Raw genomic sequence first — 12,429 nt, 5'->3', positions numbered from 1 at the left:
ACAAGCACGTTCACATCCATTGTGTTTGACCTTCCCTGCTAATCCAAAGGGGTTAGGGCTGAGATGTTGTAGTTGAGGAAGCAGAGGTTCAAGCGTCTTAACCAACTTGCCTAATCATGATTTTGTGTTTCTGATACAATATTCATTCCCTGTCCTGGTCAACAAGAGTTGAGTATAACTCATTTGTGACTGAAGGCCTCAGAATTTTGTTAGCATTTTCCATGCTTCTTGATCATATATAACTGCAATTACAGGTGCAGTATACAATTGTATAATTTACAGTATTAGCCAAGGCTTAGAAAAGCACAGAACCTGCGAACTTTCTGATGGGTTGAGTGATAGAAACCAAAAGCCAGTTGGATTTCTTTATTTATTTTTTTAGTTTTAATTTTTTAATTGTAGTTGAGTACAATGTCATGTTAGTTTCAGGGGTGCAACATAGTGATTCAACACATATACATTATGAATTAATCACCACTATAAGTTTAGTAACCATCTGCCACCATATAAAGTTATTGCAACATTATTGACTATATTCTCTATGCTGTACATTACATACCATTACTTATTTATTTTATAATTGAAAGTTTGTACCTCTTAATCCTCTTCAACTATTTTGTCCCACAACCCCCTCCCCCCGTCTCCATCCTTTCTAAGCCAACCAGATTTAAATCAGAGGCAGCAGAGGGCAGAAGTGGGAGGAACTGTACAGCTAACCTCCAGAGGTTGTATTTGTCCTCTTTTGGCTAAATATAAACTATACATCAAGATCTCTTCTTAGTGACTTGTCAGAGTTTTTTTTTTTCTTCCTAAACAAAGCTCTCTACTTTTTTTTAAAATCTAGAAATATTTTCTAACTCAGAGAGAAATTGTAATAATAAGAATGTTGCATGGAACATCCATATGCCCTTTATCCACATATACCTGTTGGTAACATTTTGTGCCATGCTTTATTATTTACATTTTCATGTGCTGCTTTCTCTCTCTCTATGTAAAAATGTGTGTAAAATATTACTACTTTTATTATGTTTATATGTCATATTTATGTGTAATACTAATATAATATTAGAAATCTGAGTCTGTAACAATTCATTCAATTCATCAAGTTCTTTCTTAGTTTTCTGCAACCTATATTTATATCTCCCTTTTCTTCACAGTGAATACCCTTTTTCCCAACAATATCAACATGTTTACTCATTTTATCAATCCTATAATACATCTAAAATTGCTTCAGAATTGCTTCACCTGTTTTACTACAAAAAGAAAAATATGTTGTAAAAAGAATTCAGGGTATTTTGCATTTCTTGGTACCCCACCCAAGATGGAGCAGATGTGGTCAAATACTATCTTTGTAAATTTCTTAGATTTTTTTTTCCTCCCCCTTCCTTCAGTGTTCTTTTATTCATTTGAAATACAGTTGGGTTCATTTGTTTAAATTTACTTTCACTTTGCTAGTTGCATCCTTGTTGATTTATTTTTTAAATTTGTGAGACATTAATATGCTTTGAAATGTCAAAACTAGACAAAAATCTACACGCATAGAAGTCACTCCACCCATGTCCATTCTACCCCATTCCCTCCTATCCTTGTAGGTTTCCAACTACATTGGTTTTGCGTATGTTTTCTTTTTGTAGAGGTAAACAAATACATGTGTATATTTCCCCTTCCATCTAACACAAAAAGTGGCATACTTTATTTGCTCTTTTGCAATTGCTTTTTTCACTTAACAGTATCTCCTAGAAATCACTCCTTATCAGTCATAGAGATCAACCTTATTCTTTTCCTAGCTGTATAGTACTCCATTGTGTGCATGTACCATGGTTTATTCATCTAAGTTCTTATGTTTGGACATTTAGGTATTTTCCAATATGTCGCAATTACAAATAATGCAGTTATAACTTTGTGCATATATATTTCCATTTTGTTGGAGCTATATCTTCAGGGTAATTTCCTAGAACTGGAATTATTGAGTTGAAGGATAAATGTATATGTAGTTTTGATAAATTTGCCAAATTTTCTGCTATGAGTGTTATAATCTCCTCATCCCAAGCAATGTGTGAGAGTGCCTGTTTCCCACAGCCTTGGCTCAGAGCGCATTGTCAAGCTTTTGAATCTTTGTTGATTTGAATGGTCAGAAATCGTATTTCAGTGTAGTTTTTTTTTTTTTTAATATTTATTTATTTATTTGGTAGTGCTGGGTCTTAGTTGCAGCAAGTGGGCTCCTTAGTTGCAGCACTTGGGCTCCTTAGTTGTCGCATGCGAACTCTTGGTTGAGGCATGCATGTGGGATCTAGTTCCCTGACCAGGGATCGAACCTGGGCCCCCTGCCTTGGGAACGTGAAGTCTTAACCACTGTGCCACCAGGGAAGTCCCTCAGTGTAGTTTTAATTTGTATTTCCCTTATCTTGACTGAGTTGAAAGACCTCTACTTTTTAAAGCTAGAGTAAAGCTAGTATAGCAACATAGCTTAAAATTCAAAGGCGCTACTAAAGAATACTTTGTGCTTATATTTGGCCAGTCATGTCCTTTGAACAGACTAAGAACTTCAATCAGTAGAAGAAGGCCAATCTTTTCTCTGAGTGGGGAATAGGAACTTACTGGTACTAAAAAGAAAAAAAGGCTTTCTTTGGACAGCTATGCCTTTGCATTTTTTTCTCATGGTCCTTCTAGGTTGGCCAGGTTCATGGTGGATTGATGGGAATTATTCAGAGAGCTATGGTCAAGGCTTGTCCACATGTCTGGTTTGAACGCTCAGAAATGAAGGACCGACACCTGGTTACTAAGAGGTAAGCAGCATCATTACACAGTATCCATTGGGGTAGCATAAAATCTTTCAAGCCTTGGTCTTCCTGCCAAAGAAGGCAGAGCAGTACTAAAGGTTAAAACTAAAACATATGGAGCTCTATTTGTGGTTGGCCTTTTCTGGTGAATCACCTGTCTTAACTAGATTTAAAAATTTTTCAATTCTGTAGTCATAGTGGGATACATGATGAGATTAGAAGGCCCATACATTTACATTGCCATGACTTAGATATAGTTCAGTCACTGAATTTTTAAAGTTGAAAATTACTACCTTGAAGGTAATAATTGGTAACCATTGGCTGAATAAATAGATGGTGGATTAAGTGTTTGCTGAATGACCGTTATCACTTAAATCCATGTAGAGACAGACAGAGCTAATGCTATTTATGGAACAGGAGAAGGAACTCCTGGGGCTTGGGGTACAGTTGCTTACCAGAAACCTTTGTTTGGAAACAGCTTTTACCTGAGGCCTTTAACTGAAGGCACTCTGATCATTGCTGTAAAGATGAAGGTGGGCCATGCTTTTAAAAGTAAAATGGAAAGTACCTGTTGAAATCTCTTTAAGGTTAGAAAACTGTTCCCCATCTTGAGATTACTGAGCAGCAGTATATACTCTGGCAGCTGTAATCTCTCTATCTCAGCTTTACCAATCTTTGCACATTTTTTAGAAAGGGACCAACTTGAGTTTATTTTCTTGTATCTTATTTCTTTCCTCCTTATTGCTTTACAAGTATATCTTTGTTAGTAGAGAGTAAAGAATACCAAAAAGTATTCCCACCTCTCTCTTTTTTATGGTATAATTTTGATCCTTTTTGTTTCTTCACAGACTAAGAGAACATATTGCTGATAAGAAAAAATTACCCATATTAATCTTTCCTGAAGGTAAGAAGGGACAGTGCTTATTACCAAGCTATAGTTGCTAACAAGTACCGAAAGTATATGAGGAATTGGATTGTTCTAGAATTGGCATTCTTAGTTCAGATCTATGCTGTCCTGTAGGGATGGGACAGCCTCTGAGCTAGTAATTCCCTGCTTTCTTTTGAGATCTGATGGAAGTCCTGGTACCTTTTTGACCTTAGAAGTTGTTTCTGGGTAAAGAACTTAGAAAGGTGTTGTCCATAACTTTTTAAAGTCCTTATTTTAAGATGTGCTGAAATTGTCACCTGTCATGAGGAAACTGTATCTTTAGAGTAGCCAATAATAAAGTAAAAGTTCGTTATTAAACCTGCTTAGAACTGTCGAATTACTACTACTTAAGCAGGAATTGATTTGTAAAATGATAATAAAATATCTGTAATATTTTTTTTCTTTTTAAAAAAAATCTGTAATTTGATATGACTTGAATATTTTAAATTATTTTATATCAAAATGATTCATTTTAAAAATGACTGCTTTAAAAAATATTCACCCTCTACTCCCATTTCCTTATAGGAACTTGCATCAACAATACTTCAGTCATGATGTTTAAAAAGGGAAGCTTTGAAATTGGAGGAACCATATATCCAGTTGCCATTAAGGTAAAACGCCCTCACCCCCCCAAAAGAGGGCAGTGACTTGGTAATGTCATTTTGATATAATTTCAAACTTAAAATTTGCAAGAATAAGGAATACTTGTGGACTCTTTACTCAGATTGACCAATTGCCCCATTTGCTTGATCACTTTTTCTCTCTACTGAGTTATGTATATAGATATGTGGGGTGGTACTGTGTGCCAGGCCAGTGTCTGAGTACTGAGGATGCCGTGATAAGCAAAACAGATACTGTTCCTTCTTTCACCCACCTTCCAGTTAAGTGGGAAGACAGATATTTAAGAGTCATGTCAATAACCCTCCTGTATCAGTGCTCTCTGGCTCTAGTCAGGTGAGTTATATGGCCTGGTTTGCTCTTTGGGTTTTTTGTTTGTTTGTTTGTTTTTTAAATTTTTAATGGAGTGTAGTTTTTTAAATTGTTCTTTTAATTTTTATTGGAGTATAGTTGATTTACAATGTTGTGTTAGTTTCAGGTGTATAGCAAAGTGAATCAGTTATACAAATACACATATCCACTCTTTTTTAGATTCCTTTCCCATATAGGTCATTACAGAGTATTGAGTAGAGTTCCTGGTGCTATACAGTAGGTCCTTATTAGCTAACTCTTTTATATACAGTAGTGCATATGTGTCAACCCCAATCTTCCAATTTCTCTCTCCCCCTCTTACCCCCTGGTAACCATAAATTTGTTTTCTACATCTAGTTTGCTCTTTGGATCCTTTCTGTCAAGTGAAGTAGCTTCTCTTTTTTGGGGGGTCTGATAGAGATGTTTGGCTTATCATCCATTGACATGGATAAGAGAAACTGCCACTTAATTCCTAACTGGAATGCATTTTCTTTTCTCTTTTCTCAGTATAATCCTCAGTTTGGTGATGCATTTTGGAACAGTAGTAAATACAACATGGTGAGCTACCTGCTTCGAATGATGACCAGCTGGGCAATTGTCTGTGATGTGTGGTACATGCCCCCCGTGACCAGAGAGGTATGCCATAGACAGCTGGTCTTTGGTGCTTTATCTAGTCAGATAAAGGCAAGAAAACCTTTACCTGAAAACCTGGGTGTCTGCCTTCCTCACATTAGCTACAGTTGGACTTTCTGCTTTCTCAGCATTAGTCATTAAAAAGTATATATACCTAGCTCTCTTCAAAATCAAGCTGGTTTTATATTCAGAGACTCTTTTCCATAATAGTTTTTACAACTGCCATTGGTTTCTTGAACCTGCAGGTATTGTAGAATTTTGTATCTTGAATAAGGCTAATATAGAGCATAATAAACATATATACACGTGATAAAAATATTAAACAGTACATTTTCTTAATAGAACAAATGATATTTGCTATGATTCAGAATAGAGCATATTTGAGCTAAAATATGAATCTTATACTTTAAAACAAATCTAAATGATTGTGAGACATTTGAAAGCATTATTTGAAAACTCTGTCTTAAGAAAGTACTTGTGATTGTTTTTTTCTAGGAAGGAGAAGATGCAGTCCAGTTTGCTAACCGGGTTAAGTCTGCTATTGCCATACAAGGAGGGTTGACTGAGCTTCCCTGGTAAGAAATTTTTCAGAAGTACTATCACTTTTTTTTAAATTAAAAAAACTCAATTTTAATAATGTCATTTATTATGCTTGTTAGCTGGAGGTTTAGCTGACACTGACAGTGGCTTATACAGCATAACGATGGCTTAACTAAGATAGAATTTCATCTCCCATACATAAACATAGGCAGTCTAGACTGCTACAACAGCTCATTCTGTATTGGTCTACCATCCTTGGTGTGCTTCTACTTTATGGTCCAAGATGGCTGCTCCACCTCTACCCAGTGAGTACAGCAAAATGGCTAGCAGGGAAGAACTAAAACAAGAAGGACACATTCATGTCTTTAAGAGCACAGGCTGGAAGTTGGACAAGCCACTTCCACTTGTATCTGTTTGAACTGACACCTTGCTGCAAAGGAATCTGGGAAATGTAGTCTTTGTTCTGCATGGCCACGTGTCAAACTTTCACTGAAGAAGAAAGTGAGAATGGATTTGGAGGAATGGGACCTGGGAGGCAAGGGGCAACTTACAGACTTGTTCATATTTAACTCCAGCTATAACTATATTAAAGAAAACTTAAAAACTTGACAGGAAATAAGCGAAATATTTTAGGTATGGATATCTATGGCTTCAGTTTTTTGTTTCTTTGAGCAAGATTGAATGTAGGTGGGAGTATTAGTCTGCTCAGGCTGCCATAACAAGCTACTATAGACTGGGTGGCTTAAACAACAGAAATTTATTTTGTCACAGTTCTGAAGGCTGGAAGTTCTCTGTTGTGTCTTTTTTAAAAAATTAATTAGTTAATTTATTTATTTTTGGCTGCGTTGGGTCTTCGTTGCTGCACACGGGCTTTTCTCTTTAGTTGCAGCGAGCGGGGGCTGCTCTTCGTTGCGGTGGCTTCTCTTGTTGCGGAGCACGGGCTCTAGGCGTGCGGGCTTCAGTAGTTGTGGCACATGGGCTCAGTAGTTTTGGCTCACGGGCTCTAGAGTACAGGCTCAGTAGTTGTGGCATGCGGGCTTAGTTGCTCCGCGGAATGTGGGATCCTCCCGGACCAGGGCTCGAACCCTTGTCCCCTGCATTGGCAGGCAGATTCTTAACCACTGTGCCACCAGGGAAGCCCTGGTGTGTCTTCTTATAAGGGTACTATTCCCATCTTGAGGGCCCAACCCTGATGACCTCATCGAAACCTAATTAGCTCCCAAAAGCTCCATCTCCAAATGCCATATTATTAGGAGTTAGGGCTTCAGTACATGAATATTGGGGGGCACACAAACATTTAGTCTGTATCAGTGAGGGTTATAATAGGAGATTGATTCTTACACACACACACAGACATAGGATTTGCAAACTGGCACAAAATAGTCCATACTTCAAGTCCTGTAAGTGTAATAAAGTCCTGCTGTCTTTTTGGTGTTTGAAAAGTTCATCGGAGGCAATTTTGGCAATGTTGTAGGAGCAGGATGTGGCTCACCAAGTCAGACTGTCAGCCAGGCAACCAAAGCCTTCTGAACCCGCAGAGGAACATAGGACTATTTAGGGATTAAGCCTCTGGAAGAAGGGCTGGCTAGATTCTTATATACCCTTTAATGCAAGGGTGGGGAATGTCTCTAAAATATTTTATCCATTCACATAGCTTGAATACAACTAATTTCACCTAGGAAAGCCCGTCTCTGGCATCTGTCATGCTAATGAACAAACTACTAATTTCTACAGTGAAAACCCATTTCTAAAATTCATTATGCTAATTAACAAAGCTTGGGAGGTTGATGGGAGATCAAGATAGCTGAAACCTTATAGTGGCACCTCTGGAGGGTGGCCTTCTGATTAAATGCCTAGTTGACCACTCTGGGAGTATGAGTTCTTGATTTAGGGCAACTCACTTTAGGGCCCTAAAGTCAAGACTAGGGTTAAGACAGGTTAAGACTAATATTTGTATTACACTCTCTAAACTGGAATATGTGAAACTAAATTGCGGACATCCTACCATCATGAAATGACAGGCTTACCAATGTCCTAGTTTACGGGTGTCCTAGTGACCCATGTTCATATGTGTAATGGGCTTCCTCTTCCTTGTTCATTGTTTTCTACTCTTTATCCCCCTTCCTCTGAACCTGACATCCCAGCCCCGCTCCTGCCCTGAAGCCATTATAAAAAGCTTAGAGCTTTGGATCTATAGTCTCAGATACCAAGGAAAGGAAGAAACCCTTGTGAAACAAAAATAACCTAAGGGAGTTAGCTCCAGGACAGACTCCCAGTCAGTTTGGCTTGAACAAAATGGCACACATGATCCTCAGAGTTTTAAAATTTCCTTTTATCAGGCCATCTGCAGTTTAATAATAAAAATTTACTTTTAATTACCTGGCCTCTTCTTTAAAAAGAAAATAGGCTCACTGCCTTTCTAGATGTGTTTGTCATTTGGATATGAATTAACATGTCTAGATTTTTTTTCCCCCTAGATTAAATGAGAATTTAATTGTGTCATCTTAAAGTGGCTTTTATATATGGCTACTGCCCTCCTTAAGAGCTAAGATCTGCTGTCATTGCAAAGGGGAATTAGGTAAAACTTTAAAGTCTCTAGGGGTGGCAAGTCACAGCTGGGGTGCTCAGAGCAGCGTGAGGTTTACTGGAATGCTTGGGAGGGAGAATTGTGTAAAAATAATGTCAGGATGCTCAAGGACAAATGTTGCTGACTGTGAATTTTTATCTGTTTTGGCCTGGACCTCAGGAAAGGAGGAATGGCCTTTCTTCTGTCTCTCCCTCCCTTCCCTAGTTCTTACTATTCAGAATTCACAAAGATGCTCTGAATAGTTAGAGGCAGCTCATGTGGATAAAAGAGGCTCTTGTGGACAATTCTGGAGACCTAACGACAACTTATAACCTTATTTCATGGAAATTTCCTACAACTGACTCCCTGGAAGATTTGTGGACCGGAGTCTATTTTTAAGTTGAGGACCTCCTGGTGGGCCGTGTCTTAGTTTTGACTTTAGAGGCCAGGACATGGCAGTTGTCTCAGGCAGCCATCTGTTTGTAGGTCACTGTCTTCATGGCATTGAGTTCACTGGCTAACCTATGATCCATTCATCATCATTAGAGAGCACTTGGTAAACATTCATGCTTAGCTGGGTTAAAATTAAACAGGCAGAGTATAAAGTAAGCAAGCTCTTGGTCCATGCTCTCCTAGGAGTTAAAATCTAAAATCTAAAACATGAGATTAGGAGAGAGAGAGTGGTCCTGACAGTCCAGTCCCCTTCCAGCTCTTCCAGCTTGTTGTTTCTTTGTGTTGTCTAAAGAAGGAAGTGCACACAGAATACTTATAACCCGGGCAGGTCTGTTTTCTCCACCCTGGAGAGAGTTCAAAGATTCACCGGCTCTGAATTAAGGAATGCTGCTTTCATAGGCACTATTATTGGTTGAATGCAGTTTATGTTTTTGTTGCTTGTTTTATTTTGAGTCTGTTTTGGAATATGGAAGATTATAAGTACTTGAAATATAGTGGCTTGAATAAAAACATGACTTGTTAGACATAGGATTAGATTTGAGTAATGATGAACCCATTTCTCTTTAAGGAATTTACCCACACATACTCAGTATCCTCGCCATTTCTTGTGTGTTTATTTAAAATTTTCCATATGGCTTTCTAGTAAGATATAGGTCGATTTAGATTAAAAATACCTAGTACTTTACTTTCCTTGGGGAAAAAGATAGGTAAACAATCCTAGTTTTAATACAGTATCCAAATATTGAATATAGCAGCCCTAACTTATAAAAAGAAACTGAGCAGAGAGATTGTTTTATGTTAATCAAACATCAGAGAGATTGTTCCTGCCTTAAAGTAACACAGGTCTGATTGAGTGGCTGAGCAGAGATTGAAATCTGGTTCCTTCTGCTTCCAAATCCAGTGTTTTTTGCCTAATCGCTGACCAGCTGCTAAATGTCATGGCCCCATGCAGCATGTATTAATAGGTAACACTTTTAAATGGCTGCTGGGAGTATCTTTTATTTATTTGTCTTTCTGTTCTCAGGGATGGAGGGCTGAAGAGAGCCAAGGTGAAGGACACCTTTAAGGAAGAGCAGCAGAAGAATTACAGCAAGATGATTGTGGGCAATGGATCTCTCAACTCGGAATTAGACTGAATGCCACCCAGGCTTTCCAGAACTAGTCCTTAGAAATGGAATGTGGTGGAGTATTTTTTTGAGGGGAGGGCGTGTTGTTTTGTTTTACCATTTTTGTTTTTTATTGTTAATCTTTTCTACCCAGTGATTGTCTCTACCTCTTGATGCCAGAGGCAGAACCCACGGTGCCCTTTTTGGCTTTTGTTGTTGTTATAGCATTAGCCTCATGAACTGTAAGGTAGTTTACTGAGTTTGAACAGATTCTCTTTTGTAAAATGATTATGTCATTGTAGATTGAATGAAATATTTGTACAGGAAAACGTGCTTCTAAAACACTTTGGGAACTCGTTGATATGGTAATTCTCAAGAAAATACCCCAAACTTTGTTCACGATTAGCTTTCTCACGCTCTTTCCTCCCACTCTCTTTAATCACTGAAACAGGGATTACACACCAGTTTGAGTTACTATCATGGTTTTGTTCTACTACAAGGTTGAAAAGAAAAATGGAAGACAGTATTTAGGAGAAAGGACAGCTTTGTGGCCACTTGATCTGAAAGTTGAAAGGAAATTAAATATTTTTTACTAGTGTGTTAGAAGAGACATCCTGTTTGGTGAGCTTTACCAAAGGAAAGTGAGTCCACATGACTATGTGTGCACACTTATCTGCAGGCAACTTGCAAATAAACATACGTTAGCCAGCAACTAGTGATAAAGTTTTTAGTTTTCCCGTTTGTTTACTAAAGGTACATACCTAAGGCCTCTCCCATCTACTGATTTGTTTGATCTTGTAACTAAACACATTTCAGATAGGAGGAGCCTTTGACAAAACCACAGAACACACTGAGTGTCTTCAGCGGGGGTAGGAGTGAGTGAAGTGTGTGGCACTGTCCTTCCTCCTCCACCCCTTTGTCCTTTATTTCAGAACTTTCCCAGTTCCTTAAACAGGAAAATAAGTGGTAAAATTACCTTTTGGAAACTGAGCCTTAAGTTTTTTAAAGGGGAAAATATGTGTTTCCCGACTCCGCAGAATAAGCAATGTTGATAGCAATCTAGTGCAATCAGAGTGTTATTCCTCTTCTGGTAGCCATGTACAAAATGTGACACTGTCTTACGGTGAATATAAATAAATTCTATATTTCTAAATGTCTGTTGCATTATTTTCCCTGCACCTCTACCCTCTTACCCTCTTCTGATTTTGAGTAAGTTAAATTCTTTTCCATTACAAACAAGGATTGTTTGTTTTTCATTTCAATGACAGTTAGATTTTCTGGGGCTGGAACATCTGGGAGATGAGAAACATGAACCGCTGGTTTTGGTGTGTTTTTTCTTTTCTTTTTTAGCCTAGTTGTCTGGACTCTGACCCTTGGATTCCATTCTTTTGCAGGTGAACTCAGGCAACTCTCTCTTAACTGACTCTAGGTAGGCCTGCCCCAACGCTATCAGTGTGTATTCTTCTTATCAAGCTATAGGAGTTTGATCCCAAGGGAAGATTTGTGGAACAGTTGACCATCTTGGTCAGCTACCCTTCTCTTCTCACTTCCTCCCATCTTTTCCCTTTGTTCTTGCTTTAACCTTTGCCCCCACCCAAAACAAACAAAAACTCTCCTGAGGGTGAGCTTGACCGAAAATCAGCAAATCCAAATATGTATGTTGGGGTGACTCTTTGTCTTATTTGTTTTTTCTCAGAAGATTTCCTTTTCCGTTTTCCTTTTCATATTCAATATAGCTTGAATTAATAAATCCATTTTATTAATTGGGTCAGTTCTCAGAAAAGCTGATAGAACAACTAACAGCTGTTTTGTTTGGACACTGATAATATGTATCTTTCCAAGGGCACTGTGAAAGTAATAATGCTGTCATGTATTCACTAGAAAATCTAATGGTATTTTAATCAGAACCTTCTTGTAGGTAGTTTTCAGGTTGTTTTAGGAATTACAGTGTTACTGAAAACATGTTTTTAGAAAGCAAATACTGCTCAGATTTAGTTTATACTCCTTCTTTGGACTTGCCTTCCCTAATATTTTATACCCACTTTAGAAATATTGTGCCCGAAATATTGTGTGTATTCCTGAGTCTTCTGTAACTGTATTGGGATATCAAGGGTACGCAGGATTTGGTAGAAAAATCCCATTAGATAAGAACTTTCATCTAACCCTTGTACAGATTCATTCACTGAGCCTTGAGGTTACCTTTTTTTAGTCCTACCCTTTGTCTTGGTGACATTTATAGACATTGAGTTTCAAGAATGCCAAGGGTTTCTGAAATGTCCTGGCACATTCCGGGACTGGAAGAGCAGCCATGTCTGAATCAGCAAATACACTCAGAGTGTAGGGGGAATAGTCCCAGATCACAGCCTGGGACAAAGAACAGTGGCAAGGAAAGTTTTCTTGTATAAGCAGACTTTCCAAGGCCAACTCAACTTTGTCTTAGTGATTTGCCATTAT

At 38.1% G+C, this 12,429-nt stretch overlaps 1 protein-coding gene across 1 annotated transcript in view; it reads left to right on the top strand.

Annotated features, from left to right (window-relative positions):
* The window catches only part of GPAT3 (glycerol-3-phosphate acyltransferase 3), a 57,767-nt gene extending 46,670 nt beyond the window's left edge, over positions 1-11,097 (top strand). Inside the window, exons 8-13 of the mRNA XM_029236075.1 lie at positions 2,671-2,786; positions 3,629-3,684; positions 4,234-4,319; positions 5,185-5,313; positions 5,806-5,885; positions 9,894-11,097. Coding sequence (XP_029091908.1) covers positions 2,671-2,786; positions 3,629-3,684; positions 4,234-4,319; positions 5,185-5,313; positions 5,806-5,885; positions 9,894-10,005 — 579 coding nt within the window. The 3' untranslated portion in view covers positions 10,006-11,097. The remainder of the gene's footprint in view (positions 1-2,670; positions 2,787-3,628; positions 3,685-4,233; positions 4,320-5,184; positions 5,314-5,805; positions 5,886-9,893) is intronic.
* Positions 11,098-12,429: the final 1,332 nt, after the last annotated feature.

The sequence above is a fragment of the Monodon monoceros genome, unplaced genomic scaffold (genome assembly GCF_005190385.1).
Source record: "Monodon monoceros isolate NGI ecotype Baffin Bay Population unplaced genomic scaffold, NGI_Narwhal_1 Super_Scaffold_20, whole genome shotgun sequence".
Classification (NCBI taxonomy): domain Eukaryota; kingdom Metazoa; phylum Chordata; class Mammalia; order Artiodactyla; family Monodontidae; genus Monodon; species Monodon monoceros.
Note: the sequence above shows the minus strand (reverse complement) of the source record. Positions and strands in the feature narration are given on the sequence as shown.